At 29.5% G+C, this 14,756-nt stretch overlaps 5 protein-coding genes across 5 annotated transcripts in view; all 5 read right to left on the reverse strand.

The window, feature by feature from the left end:
• Window positions 1-526, reverse strand: part of LOC117182830 (zinc finger protein 99-like) — a 3,858-nt gene extending 3,332 nt beyond the window's left edge. The window contains exons 1-2 of the mRNA XM_033375939.1: window positions 466-526; window positions 203-388 (exon numbers count right to left, since the gene is read on the reverse strand). Coding sequence (XP_033231830.1) covers window positions 203-388; window positions 466-526 — 247 coding nt within the window. The remainder of the gene's footprint in view (window positions 1-202; window positions 389-465) is intronic.
• Window positions 527-2,318: 1,792 nt separating this feature from the next.
• On the reverse strand, window positions 2,319-4,066 carry LOC117182831 (zinc finger protein 682-like). The gene is made up of 3 exons (XM_033375940.1): window positions 4,027-4,066; window positions 3,457-3,621; window positions 2,319-3,380 (listed from the first exon to the last, which is right to left on the reverse strand). Exons 1-3 carry the CDS (start codon window positions 4,064-4,066, stop codon window positions 2,680-2,682), a joined length of 906 nt encoding a protein of 301 aa, XP_033231831.1. The 3' UTR covers window positions 2,319-2,679.
• Window positions 4,067-4,331: 265 nt separating this feature from the next.
• On the reverse strand, window positions 4,332-5,185 carry LOC117167890 (histone-lysine N-methyltransferase PRDM9-like). The gene is made up of 2 exons (XM_033353125.1): window positions 4,971-5,185; window positions 4,332-4,888 (listed from the first exon to the last, which is right to left on the reverse strand). The coding sequence occupies exons 1-2, from the start codon at window positions 5,047-5,049 to the stop codon at window positions 4,446-4,448; spliced, it is 522 nt and encodes a 173-aa protein (XP_033209016.1). The 5' UTR covers window positions 5,050-5,185; the 3' UTR covers window positions 4,332-4,445.
• A 2,129-nt stretch (window positions 5,186-7,314) lies between these two features.
• Window positions 7,315-13,482, reverse strand: LOC117182832 (zinc finger protein 595-like). Its single transcript, XM_033375941.1, has 3 exons — window positions 13,476-13,482; window positions 8,305-8,469; window positions 7,315-8,228 (listed from the first exon to the last, which is right to left on the reverse strand). The coding sequence occupies exons 1-3, from the start codon at window positions 13,480-13,482 to the stop codon at window positions 7,714-7,716; spliced, it is 687 nt and encodes a 228-aa protein (XP_033231832.1). The 3' UTR covers window positions 7,315-7,713.
• LOC117182833 (zinc finger protein 765-like) overlaps window positions 12,997-14,756 on the reverse strand; it is a 3,140-nt gene continuing 1,380 nt past the window's right edge. Inside the window, exons 2-3 of the mRNA XM_033375942.1 lie at window positions 14,526-14,690; window positions 12,997-14,448 (exon numbers count right to left, since the gene is read on the reverse strand). Coding sequence (XP_033231833.1) covers window positions 13,568-14,448; window positions 14,526-14,690 — 1,046 coding nt within the window. The 3' untranslated portion in view covers window positions 12,997-13,567. The remainder of the gene's footprint in view (window positions 14,449-14,525; window positions 14,691-14,756) is intronic.

The raw sequence follows: 14,756 nt of genomic DNA on the forward strand, positions 1-14,756 counted from the left end.
AATTGCCTGAGAGGTGGACAAAATGTGTAGCCAGCGAGGGCGCATACTTTGAATAAAATATTTATTATCATTCTCTTGAAATAAATGTGTTTTTTTCTTGAATAAATACCGGTTTCATATGTATACACCTGGTATGCCTCAATGCCGACTTCGTTCAGCCGACCGCGTTCAAATTTTTGACGAAATATCAAAGCCTGTTTACGTTTATTGGTTTGATCACATTTTTTGCATGTGTGCTTCTTTTCTTGCTCTGATTCTTCAATTTCTTGCTTCTTTAGAGTCTCAAGTTTGGGCTTAAAATCCAACATATCATCTTCTTTTTTATTTACAGTACAAGATGTTGACTTGTTTGTTTTATTCCGTTTCTGGACTGTAATTGTCACTTGATCTAAAAATATAAGAAAATGTTACATGCAGTTGCTTTTTATAGTTTCATATGAGGTATTTTAATTGCGAAAGTTATACCTTGAATGATCTCTTCCTTGATTTCGAAAGTTTCAGCAATTTCGTATTTTAATGAAATCATGACACCAGAATTATTGTCCGAAGAAATATGTGTAGTTCTACAAAAATGTGCCCTAACAACTTGCCTGTTAGTTGATTTCTTCGACTTACTTTTAACCTGACAAGCTAGAAAATGAGGATGTGATATTTGCAATTGCTATTTCCGATGATTTCAGCCCTTATCTTGCAGCAGATACAGATTTAATAATACACTTATACACACTTTTATACTAAATGCTAAATACTAAACAAATACAGTACGAACACAAAGGGAGATCATGTAGTGAACCATGACTTAATTAACAGTAATTGTCCATAGAAGGCTATATTCTACTTAAATAGAGATTATAATACACATAAATCCGAATTTAATATTTTAAATGCAAAAACTTCTTTTTTGCTTGTAATCCGTTGCACTAAAATTTTTCTAATACTGAAAGAATGAAATGTATCAGTTTTGCAATGCTAAAGAGATTAAATAAATTCTCACGTTTATATTTCTATAATTTTCGTTGTAGATGAACCAATCCACCATTTGAATGATTAAGAAGATGGAAAATCATGGAAGTGTTATTCAGTAAAGATTAAATAAATATACTAAGTTCAAAAAAGTTTCTACATGTTAGATAAATGATTATTGTACTGTCACAGAATTCAATACACTGATTAATATATAATATTATATATAAAAATGTATAATTTTGTATAGTAAATCATAAATCTTACAGATCATGTAAAGTATCACTTGCCATACTGTTCTCTCAATTTTTCCTTATTTTTCCCTAAAGAGTTTGTATTTTTTCTGGCTATTAATATTTAAATACCAGCATTTCTTTGTTGTAATATTTCTGACATATAAAGCTTTATAAAGAAAATAAAAGTACTACAGATTACCATTCTAAAATAAAAAAATTGATTTAATGTAACTCCTGGGTGTTCGGGAACTTGAGGAAAGTTTCTGAATTTTAAGGATGTCTCATGTCTGTAAATAATAAAAGTCGAAATCAAGTTGAATAAGAAAAAAAACAAATAGACGCTTGCTTTTTTTACAACCCTTACTTAAGGATCAAAAGAAATCATGAAAATTTAAAAAGACCTGGAATGCACAAAAAAACAAGTTAAAATTTTGCACAATGCACAATGTGAAAGAAAAATATTTCACAAAATCATTGGACGTCGGCTTTAACTAAGCATATGCGTTAAATTTATTCACTAAAACCAACACATCAGAGACGTATGGAAATATGCAATTTATGAAGGCAATTTCAGTAATAAAAAATATGTTTATCGAATTAATTTTTTTTAATTGTGACACAATAAGTTATTACCATAATAATATAAGAAATTATAACTATCCTTTTCGGTCTGTGTATAAATCAAAGTAAATTCGATGTAATTACGTGAACTTTACCATATATAATAGGTATTTCCCCACGTAAACACGGGTGTAACCCTGCGAGTGATGTAAGATATTTTTATTAAAAAGCACCATACATTATGATTCTATGGAGCCCCCTGAAAAGTGAGTGCCCGAAAGCCCTTTTCCTAAATAATGCGAGAATGTCCTATAAAGTGAATGTTTTTTGATAGTGACGATGATCACTTACCGAAAATTCTACTATTTGTTTTCTCCATTTTTCGAATTCCTCGAAGGTCAGCTCATACTTAACCTTCAGATTTTTAGGATACTAAATCTTGCTTTGCTTCTTTCACTTCGCCATTTATATTAAAGGGTGGGATTTTGGTTGTTTTTCGATTGCTTTCATTGTACCAAAATTTACAATTATAACAATATTCGACATAATTGCTGATAATTGAAGATTTCATGGTTTTTTTTGTTGATACTGTTGTAGATGTAAACATGCGACTGACATATATATGCCTACAGTAAATTAATGAAATACATTGTATGGTAAAAGTCTATCTTAACGTTCACTTCTCTGAGGGCTTAATAGGCTCATACCATGGTGGTTTGTAATAAAAAAATTTATCAACATTGACAAACTATGATAAATCTACCTTCTTGAAACTTCAAAAAATAAAATCAAGTATTATGTAGTAAATTTTAAAAAGAATAAATTAAGGGATCCAAGCATTAAATGCGATATACAAAAAATTCTTTCAAATAGTATGAGGAATTTTCCAACGATTGAAGTTTCGCGTGCTTTTTAAATATTACTTATCAAGGTGTTTCGAATTTATATGTTTTGATAAGTCCTGCTTGCGTTTAGATATAAAATCACAAAAATCGCAAGTAAATTGTGGTATAACTGCTGCATGTTCTAAACGTTTATGTTGATATAAACTATCTGACGAGCCATAACTTCGTGAACATTTGTCGCATTTATGTCTGGATTTCGATATCGGTAAGTGACGTGAAATCATATGTCGTACTAAGGGACGTTTCATGTTGGATTCATATCCGCAAAAATCGCAAATAAATTGTGGTTTTACTACTGCATGCACTAAATTTTTGTGTCGTATTAAATCTTTTAGCCAATTGTAACTTCGTGAACACTTGTCGCAATTATGCCTCAATACCGATTTCACTGAGTTTGTCTTGTGATGCACGCGGTTTACATGGAGATTCATATTACCTACTCGTTTAAACAGTTTTCCGCAGAAATTACATCTGAACTGAGGCCTGACGTCGCATTCGTATTTTAGATGGCGATTTAAATGACGTTTCCATTTATAGCTGCGGGCACACTTTTCGCATGTGTGTTTCTTTTCCTGTTCTGATTTCTGAATTTTTTGCTTCTTTAAAGCCTGCGGTTTCGACGTAGCCTCTAAAATATCATCTGCTCTTATATATACGGTACAAAATTTCGACTGATTTGTTTTATTCTGTTTCGGGGCTGGAATTGTCTCTTGGTCTGAAAAATTTACAAAATGTAATATGCATTTGCTTTTTCATAGTTTGATTCAGGCTATTTGAATAAAATTATTAACCTTGGATCAATTCTTCTTTAATGTCCAAGGCATCATCATTTTCGTATTCAATTAAATTCTTGGTACCACAATTATTGTCAGAAGAAATAAGAGTAGTTGTACAAGAGGATGACTCCCCAACAGGTCTTCCTGACGATTTCTTCCCCTGAATTTTTGTATGTTGATCTATAACATTAAAGAGTGAAATTTATAGATCTCTGAGGACATATTTTATAAATTTCAAACTTTCATTTCTTATTTTTTAAAAAGATTTGAATTAGCTCCAAAAAGACATATGATGAACACAAGAAAAGATCATGCAGTAAATCTTGACCTTATTTAATATTTTATATCCAGAAATTTTTCATTTGCTCGGAACTAGTTGTATTCAGAAGAACTTTCTTATGCTGTAATAATAAAACGCATAAGTTTTATTTTATTTTATTAGTTACAGTTAGTTTTAATGTGAACAGGGATATCATGTTAATGTGTGTGTGTGTGTGTGTGTGTATGTTGTGTGAGCTTTTCTTGAAGGTCGTAATTCGCACACGTGCTAACTGTTTTCAATACAATAAATTATTTATTTCAAACTTACTCCCAAATCGTCTAAGGAATTCGAGTAATATTTCATCTATTTTCTATGTTGAAAATGTTAAAGAAAAACCACTTCAATTTGCATTATATGAAATAATAATTTCTGCCGCGTGTCCCATGACGGTTCACGTGTTTTTTATTACAGCGTTAAGAAGATGGTTAATAAAAAAATCATCATGCAGTAACCATTAAATTAATATTAAGTTAAAATAAAGTATCTAAATCTCAGAAAAGTGTGTATTTTTTAGATCAGAATAGAATACATTGGTTCTATAATAAAAAGCAATTTAAGTCAACATCAAGAGAGTACATTTAATTTTTCGGAACCTTAAAAAATAAAATTGAGTATTATACAAAGAATAGTTTTTTCGTCCAATATTATGAATTTCCTTAAGTTTAATGTTCCGTGAATTTTATTATTCTTTCATATGGAGCGAAGTAATGTGTATATACAAATTATTTTTCACATTCGTTTTATATCCGCAGAAATTGCAAATAAATTGTCGCTTGACTTCTGCGTGGTTCAAACGTATATGACGATACAAAGAATCTAACCGAGTGTAACTTCGAACACATTTGTTGCATTTAAATCGTTTGTCGAAGAAGTTGCAGCGAAACTGTCGAATGGCATTGCATTGAAGTTTTTGATGACGATACAAGTTTCTTTTCTGGCTATAGCCTCTAGCACAATTTTCGCATTTGTATTTTTTTTTCGGGTCTTGCTGTGATATATGAATTTTCTCCTTCTTATGGGTCGGAGATTTATTGTCAACAGAAAAAATATCACTTTCTTTTATATCTACGGTACAGAAATTCGAGTCATATTTTTTATTCAGTTTTTGACTCGTAGTCTCTTCGTCTGAAAATTTAACAAAATGTATATTAAAATTCTTTATCTCATAGTTTTATTTAAGATATTTTTATTGCAAATCTGGCCATACCTTCGCTAATTTCTTCCTTGACTTTAAAAGTATCATTGTCAATATATTCAATTTCGGTGAATTCTTCCTTAATTTCCATTCTTTCCTCACTGTTATATTTAACTTTGCAAGTAAAGTTCTTTTCATTATTTTCAGGCAGTTGATTTTGATAATATCTCTGACGTTTCCAAAGCTGCCCTGGTATTATATGCTGTTTTTCACAATCACTGTCTGTTTTTTCTGTAACAAAATTACAAAAATGTGAATTAGAATTTTTCAATCATTTATCATTAACCTATAACTAAGCCTTATGTAAACCTTATCGATTATGTTATTTCCTAGTTTTAGTTTCGATGTTTTAATTATTATCACTTAAAAATTTTCTCCTCGTTACAATTAATTAATACTGGCATTTTTTAGGAAGCATCTGAAAGCAAGTGAAATTTTGCTTCGAAACGGGATCTTTTAATCGATTTTCTCTTTTAGTTAACCAAGCATCACACAACACATAGAAGGACAATACCTGTATCTAAAATAAAAAATAAATTCAATGAAGAAAAAAATTAAACAAGAGAATTTTTTATATATAAGGTAAATGCGTCAGTAATCTTAGTAATACCAATAATCGTAATAATCGTGAAGCTCGGACATAATTTTACTAAATTATTTTAAAATATTTTAAATGTAACATCTCATGATAATACTTGTTTATTTTTAGCATTTTACAGTATTCATTGGAATACTGTATACAATGTAATGGACAGTAAATTTAATTTTTCGGAACCTTAAAATATAAAATTGACTATTATACATCGAATAGTTTTTTCGTCCAATACTATAAATTTCCTTAAGCTTAATGTTTCGTGAATTTTATTATTCTTTCATATGGAGCGAAGTAATGTGTTTATACAAATTACTTTTTACATTCGTTTTATACCCCCAGAAATTTCAAATAAATTGTCGCTTGACTTCTGCGTGATTCAAACGTATATGACGATACAAAGAATCTAACCGAGTGTAACTTCGAACACATTTGTTGCATTTAAATCGTTTGTCGAAGAAGTTGCAGCGAAAATGTCGAATGGCATTGCATTGAAGTTTTTGATGACGATACAAGTTTCTTTTCTGACTATAGCCTCTAGCACAATTTTCGCATTTGTATTTTTTTTCGGGTCTTGCTTTGATATATTAATTGTCTGCTTCTTTTAGGTCGGATATTTATTGTTAACAGAAAAATTACCACTTTCTTTTATATCTGCGGTACATAATTTCACCTTATATTTTTTATTTAGTATTTGATTTGTAGTCTCTTTATCTGAAAATTTAACAAAATGTATATTAAAATTGTTTATCTGATATTTGTATTTAAGATATTTTGATTACAAATCTGGCCATACTTTCGCTAATTTTTTCCTTGATTTCAAAAGTTTCATTTTCAATATATTCAATTTCGATAAATTCTTCTTTAATTTCGAACGTTTCGTCACTGCTATATTCAATTTCGCAAGTCAATTACTTTTAAATATTTTTAAATAGTGAATTGTGGTGATCTTCTGGCGTTTGTATGTTTTTTCTGGGAAAAAATCACAAAAATTTGAATTAGAATTTTGGAGTCATTGTTTATTATTCTGTAACTAAACCATACAGATTGTGTTATTTCATAGTTTTAATTGAGATATTTTGATTATTATAACTTTAAAATTTTCTCTCCGTTATAATTTATTAATGCTGGAACTTTTTAAGAAGTACATGAAAACAAGTGATATTTTGCGTCGAAGCCGGATCTTTACATAGATTTTTTCTTTTAGTAATCCAATTATTGCACAAAATATAGAAGTGTACTTGTATACAAAAGTACAGTATCTTAAAATTAGGAAAACATTAAAAAAGGTAATGTTTATATATGTAATATATTAATATATTAATATATGTCTGAGTACTCCAAGTGCTCAAAATAATCGTGAAGCTTGGACATATTTCAAATACATTATTAAAAAATATGTTAAATGGAATATTTTATGCTTTCTTATACAAAATTTGAGGTTTATTAAAAAATCGAACTGGCATTTTCGAATATCTCATTGTTTTATGTCCAGAAACTTCTTCTCTTCTCGTAATTTTCTTCGAAAAACTTTCTTACATTGGTTAAAAAATTTTTTATTTGCATTTTCCTGTTTTATATTATTTAAATAAAACATACCATTTAATTTCTGTAATTTTATTTGAGATGTACGCCCAACATAACTAAGAACGCCCCTTAAATAACTAAGAAGATGGATATTCCCAATTGCATCACGCAGTAAATATTAAATTAATATTAAAGTAAAAGAAAGTATCTAAGTCTCAGAAAACTTATTATTTTATTAACTCAGAATAGAATACATTTCTTAATGTATAATTTTAGTCGAAATTGTAATCAGTTTTTGTGATAAACAATAAACTCAAGTTCGGTTTTCGTTCTTCCTCCACATTTGTGCTTTCAAAATTAAAGTTCAAAGCATCGAGACCTGCTTTTTCGGCTTTAACGAATATGTTCTGATTACGTATCTATGGCCTCGCACTCGGCCTAAGATTTCTTATTTAGATATTGCAAAACAAAGTACAAATTTTATAAATTCTACATTTAAGAAAAGCTATTGATGTCGACATCGACGTGGAGTCAAATTACTTTCTTCGAACTATTAAAAGGAAAATTGAGTATTATTTAATTCTTTAAAAAAAGTAATTTAAGATATACAAGGTCTACAAAAAAGAGCAATAATTATCACTTTAGATGTTGTCTAATAATATGTTTGGACAAGTTACTTTTTTCTTTCATTTTGCAGCCACAATAATGACAAGTAAATTTTTGTTTGATTTCTGCGTGGTCTAAACGTTTATGTCGATTTAAAGTTTTTAGCGAAGCATAACTTCGAAAACATTTGTCACATTTATGCATTAATACTGACTTCTTTGAGTCTATTTTCTGATGAACCTGAACTATGTGTCCATTCATATGACTTTTGCGTCTAAATAGTTTTCCGCAGAAATTACATGTGAACTGTGGATTAACGTCGCATTCGTATTTTAGATGGCGATTTAAATCACGTTTCCATTTATAGCTGCGGGCACACTTTTCGCATGTGTGTTTCTTCTCCTGTTCTGATTTCTGAATTTTCTCCTTCTTTAAAGTCTGCGATTTCGACGTAGCCTCTAAAATATCATCTGCTCTTATATATACAGTACAAAATTTCGACTGATTTGTTTTATTCTGTTTCGGGGCTGGAATTGTCCCTTGATCTGAAAAATTTACAAAATGTAATATGCATTTGCTTTTTCATAGTTTGATTCAGGTTATTTGAATTAAAATATTAACCTTGGATCAATTCTTCTTTGATGTCCAATGATTCATCATTTTCGTATTCAATTAAATACTTGGCACCATAATTATTGTCAGAAGAAATAAAAGTAGTTGTGCAAGAAGATGACTCCCCAACAGGTCTTCCTGACGATTTCTTCTCCTGACTTTTGGTATGTTGATCTATAACATTAAAGAGTAAAATTTATAGATCTCTGAGAACATATTTTATCAATTTAAATCTTTCGTTTCTTATTTTTAAAAGAAATTTGAATTAGCTCCAAAAACACATATGATGAACGCAAGAAAAGATCATACAGAAAACCTCGACTCAATCACCTGTAATTACCCACAGCAGATTACACTCTACTTGCCCATAATTTACATTATAAAAGAAATTAGTAATGAAATTAAAAGAATGTCATAAATATGTCAATTTGAAATTTGTCACCTGGCATAAATCATAATTTAATGTTTTATATCCAGAAATTTTTCGTTTGCTCATAACTAGTTGTACTCAGAAGAAACTTTCTCATGCTGTAAGAATAAAACGTGTAAGTTTTATTTTATTATATTAGTTAGTAAGTTTTAATGTAAAGGGGGATGTCATGTTAATGTGTGTGTGTGCATTACTTAATATCTACCAGCGAGCAATGAGCGGCAGTCCCCTGTACATGGTTCCCTACCCAAGGAAATCGCTGACTTATTTTTGAGTCCTCTCAAAATCGACTTTGACCCCCAAGGTCATGCTCTTGAAAAGCCTTTTTTATCTTTGGTACGTAACCAGTCTCTCCAGAGGGAGCATACAGTTTAAGGTGGGTTCCAAACGACCAAAGCCTCTGTAGAAGTACATAAAAAAATTCTATTGGCACCGGCCCAGGGATCGACCCTAGTCCTTTTGCATGGAAGTCTGTCGCGCTATCCTCTGATCCATCGAGGCTTCTTATTTTGCAATGTGATAACATTTTTTAAACTCTCATGTTTATATTTCTGTAATTTTATTTCTAGGTGAACTACTGCACTATCTAGGTCATCATAGAAATATATGATTATTTAAACATCGCAGTAAAAATCAAGTAAGTATATTGGGTTTAATGAAGATATCTAAATCTTAGAAAAAGAAATATTCTATTTTCTCATGATTATCCACTATATTTTATTATCCATTCGTTAACGAGTAGTATTATTGTAGAAATAAAGCATTAAATGCAGATGTCAACTGACTTTACTTATTTGTGATCAACCACGCAATATATAACTTCTCATTTAGATATTTTTTCAAATAAACAAAAGGTATAATAATAAATTTCACATTAAAGAAAAGTAATTTATTTTTATATCGATAGAGAGTAAATTTATTATTTTAGAACCAACAAAAAGTAAAATTGACTCTTATAAAGTAATTTTTACAAATGGTTTTTAAGAATTACTTGGATTTTTGAAAAATAATGAGTTTTTAACCTATATTAAAAACCCTCTTACCGTTTAATGTTTTGAGTAAGTTATTATTATTTCATATGGCATATTGTAAACTTTTGCGTTTATTTAAAGCACTTAACAATGCGTAACTTCGAGAACATCTGTCGCATTTATGCCTTAAATTGGACAACTTTAATTGGCAACATTCAATGTCTTTTACTAAATTATTTTTCCGATTTGTTGCATACCGGCTTAAATCGCAAATAAACTGCGGTTTCTCTTCATTGTGTTCTAAACGCTTATGTCGAGATAAATCTCTTACATAACTGTACCTTCGCGGACATTGGTAACATTTATGCATTAATGCCAATCTCATTGAACTTGTCTTGTGATACAAATTACCTAAATGTTCATTTATCTGAGTCTTCCGTTTGAATAATTGGCTCTTTTAGGGCCAGCAGCTTGGCACTTTGTAGTCGGAATATGATGTTCCCTCATAGAAAATATAAAAAATAAAATAAAATATAAAATATAAAAATATAAGATCAAAGTTACAAATAACAATTTCCGATGATTATACTACCTTCTAGCTTTGAGCACATATTTGATCAATTTAAATCTTCCGTTTACTATTTTTGAAGGCTATTCGAATATTCACGAAAAAATATAAAACACAAAGGGAAGATTATGCAGTTAACCTTGAATTAATTAACTGCAATTATCCACAGTAGACTATATTCAGATTGGACCGAATTTTCATGATAAATAATGTACCATTAAAATTTTTAAAAATGTTATAAATGTATTAACTTATCCAATGTTCTATTTGACATTAATCCTAATTGAATATTTTACCTCCAGAAAATTTTCATTTGCTTGTAACTAGTTGTTTCCAGAAGAAATGTCTCGCTCTTGCAAATTACAATATATAAGTTTGATTTCGAAAAAATACTATTTTATTTTCATAGAATAAAATACATTTGATAGTGTATAATATTATAGTAAAAAAAAATTCTTATATTCAATCATAAATCATACAAATAAAGTAACGTATTACCCGTTTTTGTGTTATATAGTAACTAAACATATTGATTTGTGATACACCGAAGGAACATTTACATCATAAAAGTTCAACAATAAAAACTTTAAATATCTAATCAAATTATACTCATAGATGATTCTTAATCAAAATAATTTAACCTTTAACCAAATATTTGGATTTTCAAACTATGGGTACAAAGATAAATTTTCAACCTAATGATCGAATTTTTAATAAAAAAAGATTAAGCTGTTTCCAAACAAAGTTGCATTCTCAACCAAATATTTAGATTCTCACGCCAAAAAGAAGAATTTTTCAGAAGGCTTGAATTCTCAACCTATAAACTTGATTTTTTAACCAAGAGATGAATTCTTAACGAAAAATTTAAGAGTTGATACTTTATCAGAAAAGAAAAAAAAACTGATTCTTAACAACATAGTTAAATTTCAAAGAGTTAGGGTTTTAACAAAATAATTAAATTTTCATCCTAAGAAAATGCATTATCTGCCAATATTTGAATCCTCAACCCCAGAAGATTAATTTTCAACCAAACAATTGCATTTTTATACAAAAAAGAAAAGCAGGCCAGAATCTTAATGTTTTCACATTTTAAATATAAAACCTTTTTAAATGGAAGCGACAAATTTTTTATTCAAATTGAAAATTCTCTGCTTTATTATCCATGACACTCTAGCATGTTTATCTTTCCGGAACATAGAAAGTAAAATTGAGTATTATATAGTTATTTTCAAAAAGAGTAATGTAAGGTTAAAAAAAACCTTTAATGTAATGCACCAAAGAGTTTTTTCTATTATTATCAGAAATTTTCTAAAGACTGAAGGTTCGGGTGCTTAATAATTATTAGTTATTAAGATGCTTTGAAGTTATGTTTTGATAACTGAATTTTTTGCCTTGATTTGTAAGAACAATAGTCGCAAGCAAATTGTGGTCTGACTGCTGCGTGTTGTGACCATGTATGTTTATGCATGCACTATGCATGCATGCACTAATACCGACTTAATTGAGTCTGATTTGTGATGCATGTGATGTACATGGGAATTCATTTTATATTTCCGCCTGATAGTTTGCCACACAATTTACAACTAAACTGTGGCATGACGCTACATTTTATGTAGCGTTTTATATTATAATTATATTATAATTATATTATAAAATTATATTATAATTAATTTTTGATGAAAAGTTAAAGTCACTTTAAGTTTATAGGTTCGAGCACAAATTTTGCATGTGTACTTTATTTCCTGTTTTGATTTCCGAGCTTCCTGATTCTTTAGAATCTGCAGTTCGGGCTTGACTTCAAAAATATCATCTTCTTTTATATATAACCTACAAAATGTTGAACTATTTGTTTTATTCCATTTCTGGTCTGTAATTGTCTCTGGATCTGGAAATTTAACAAAATGTAATGTACAGCTGCTTTTTTACAGTTTTATTAAGGATGTCTTAATTAAAATAGTAATACCTTGGATGACTTCTTCCTTTATATCAAAAGTTTTATCAATGTATTGAATCATAGACTTGACATCAGACTTTCTGCAAGAAGAAATATGAGTACTTGTACAAAAATATGTTCCAGCGAACTGGCTTCCTGTTGATTTCTTCAATTCACTCTTAGAATATAGATCTAGAAAGTATAAGATCAAAGTTAGAAATAGCGATTTCCGATGATTTTAATCCTATCTTACATCAGTTATAGATTCATATATAATAATAACTCATACAATTATATTAAACTAGCCAATGGCTTTGAGGATACATTTGATATTTTAGAATTTTTCATTACCTATTATATAAAGGAGATTCTAATTTTCACCAAAAAAAGTAGGATAAACACAAAGATCATGCAGTAAGCAACTTAACCAGTTATCTTCAGTGAAATTTCTTAAAAGAAAAAAATATATTTAATTTTCATTTTAAAATTTTATATAATTTTTTTAAACCCAAGTTTTTATTTAGGTAATCTTATTTTTGAGAGAATCTTTGCACTATTCAGCTCATTAAGAAGATGGACATTCAACAAAGCTTCATACAGCGAAAATTAAATTGAGATATTAAGTTAAAGGAATGTATGTTGATATTGGACACATGAATATTTTATTGTCTCAGAATAGAATACATTCGTTAAATTACAATATTATAGTAGAAAATGCAATATTATTTTAATAGCAAATATTAAATCATACAGATAAAATAACATATCATTCGCTCCTGTAAGATTCATCAATATAGTATTTTATATATGTGTGTGTGTGTGTGTGTAAACTAACTTTATTGGTAGGGACAAACACAACTAAAATTGTCATCATAAAAGTTAAACCGACGAAATTCATTTTTAGTTTCATCATTGATTATTTAACACATGTTTTACTAAATCAAAAAGAAATTATTCACCAATTTTTAAGTTCTCATACACAGATTTTCGCCAAATAAACAAAACTTTCAGCTTTTTAGCTAATCTCATTCTTTTTTGTTTTTGAAAGAAATTCCAAAAATACTTCGTCGCTACACTGAACAATTCTGCCTAAGCTACGTCCACTAATCGTGTATTTTTTTAAAATCACTGTTTTTGATTCCCGGTTTCTAATTTCTTGCAAACCTTCATATTTTTTGCCTATGGACAAAAAAATTCTTTTTTATGATTCAGTTAGTGTATCAGAAAATTCAATAAGGGGTTGCGATGTAAACAAATTCTGATACGGCACTAACTGACCGAGCATATTGGCCTTATAACGAAGTATGAGTCTAAAGTTTTTTCAATCAATAATAATTTTTTTCTTAATATATTTTTTATGTACGTAATTATTATTTCAGATGGCGTGCAGTAATGTGTTTGCATAAGCTACTTTTCAGATTCGTTTGATGTTTACAATAGTCGCAAGTAAATCGTGTTATGACTGCTGCATGTTCTAAACGTTTATGCTGATTTAAGGAATTTAAGGATCTATAACTGCGAGAACATTTGTCGCATTTATACCTCGTTTCCGACGTCTGTGGATGGCGGGAAGTTATGTGTTTTGACAGGCTACATTTTAGATTCGATTGGTAGTTACAACAGTCGCAAATAAATCGTGTTTTGACTGCTGAATGTTCTAAACGTTTATGTCGATTTAAGGAATCTGAGGATTTGTAACTTCGAGTACATTTGTCGCATTTATAACTCGTTTTCGGTGATTGTGTGTGAAGGAAAGTTATGTGTTTGGATAAGTTACTTTTCTGATTCGATTTATATCCGCATACATCGCAAAAAAATTGTGGTTTGACTGCTCCGTGTTCTATTCGTTTATGTTGATTTAAAGAATATAACGAAGTGTAACTTCGAGAACATTTGTCACATTTATACATTAATACCGCCTTTGTCACGCTTGGTTTGCGATGAAAGTGACCTATGTGTCTGTTCATGGAACATTTTTGTGTAAATTGCTTGTGGCAAAATTCACAACTGAACTGTGGTATGACGCCACATTCAAATTTTTGATGAAAGTTCAAAGTCTGTTTAAGTTTATAGGTCCGAGCACACGTGTTGCATGTATGCTTCTTTCCCTGCTCTGGTTTCTTAATTCTCTGCTTCTTTGGCGTCTGCGTTTTGGGCTTCAAATCCAAAATATCATCTTCTTTTATATATACGGTACAAAATTTCGACTTATTTGACTGATTCCGTTTCTGGACTTTAATTGTCTCTGAATCTGAAATTTAAAATAAAATAATGTGCAATTGCTTTTTCAAACTTCCATTAAAAATTTTTTAAATATAACAGGCATACCTTGGAGGATTTCCTCCTTGATCTCTAAAGTTTCATCAAAGTCGTATTCAATAAAAGTCTTGGCCTCATACTTATTGACAGGAGAAATGAATGTAGTTGAACGAGAATATGAGCCGGCACCCTGTCTCGCTGATGATTTCTTTGATCCACGCTTGGCAGGTAAACCTAGAATATTGAATCATTCTAGTTACAAATAGCAAATTTCCGATTATTTAAATCTTTATCTTGCAG

The sequence above is a fragment of the Belonocnema kinseyi genome, chromosome 2 (assembly GCF_010883055.1).
Source record: "Belonocnema kinseyi isolate 2016_QV_RU_SX_M_011 chromosome 2, B_treatae_v1, whole genome shotgun sequence".
Lineage (NCBI taxonomy): Eukaryota > Metazoa > Arthropoda > Insecta > Hymenoptera > Cynipidae > Belonocnema > Belonocnema kinseyi.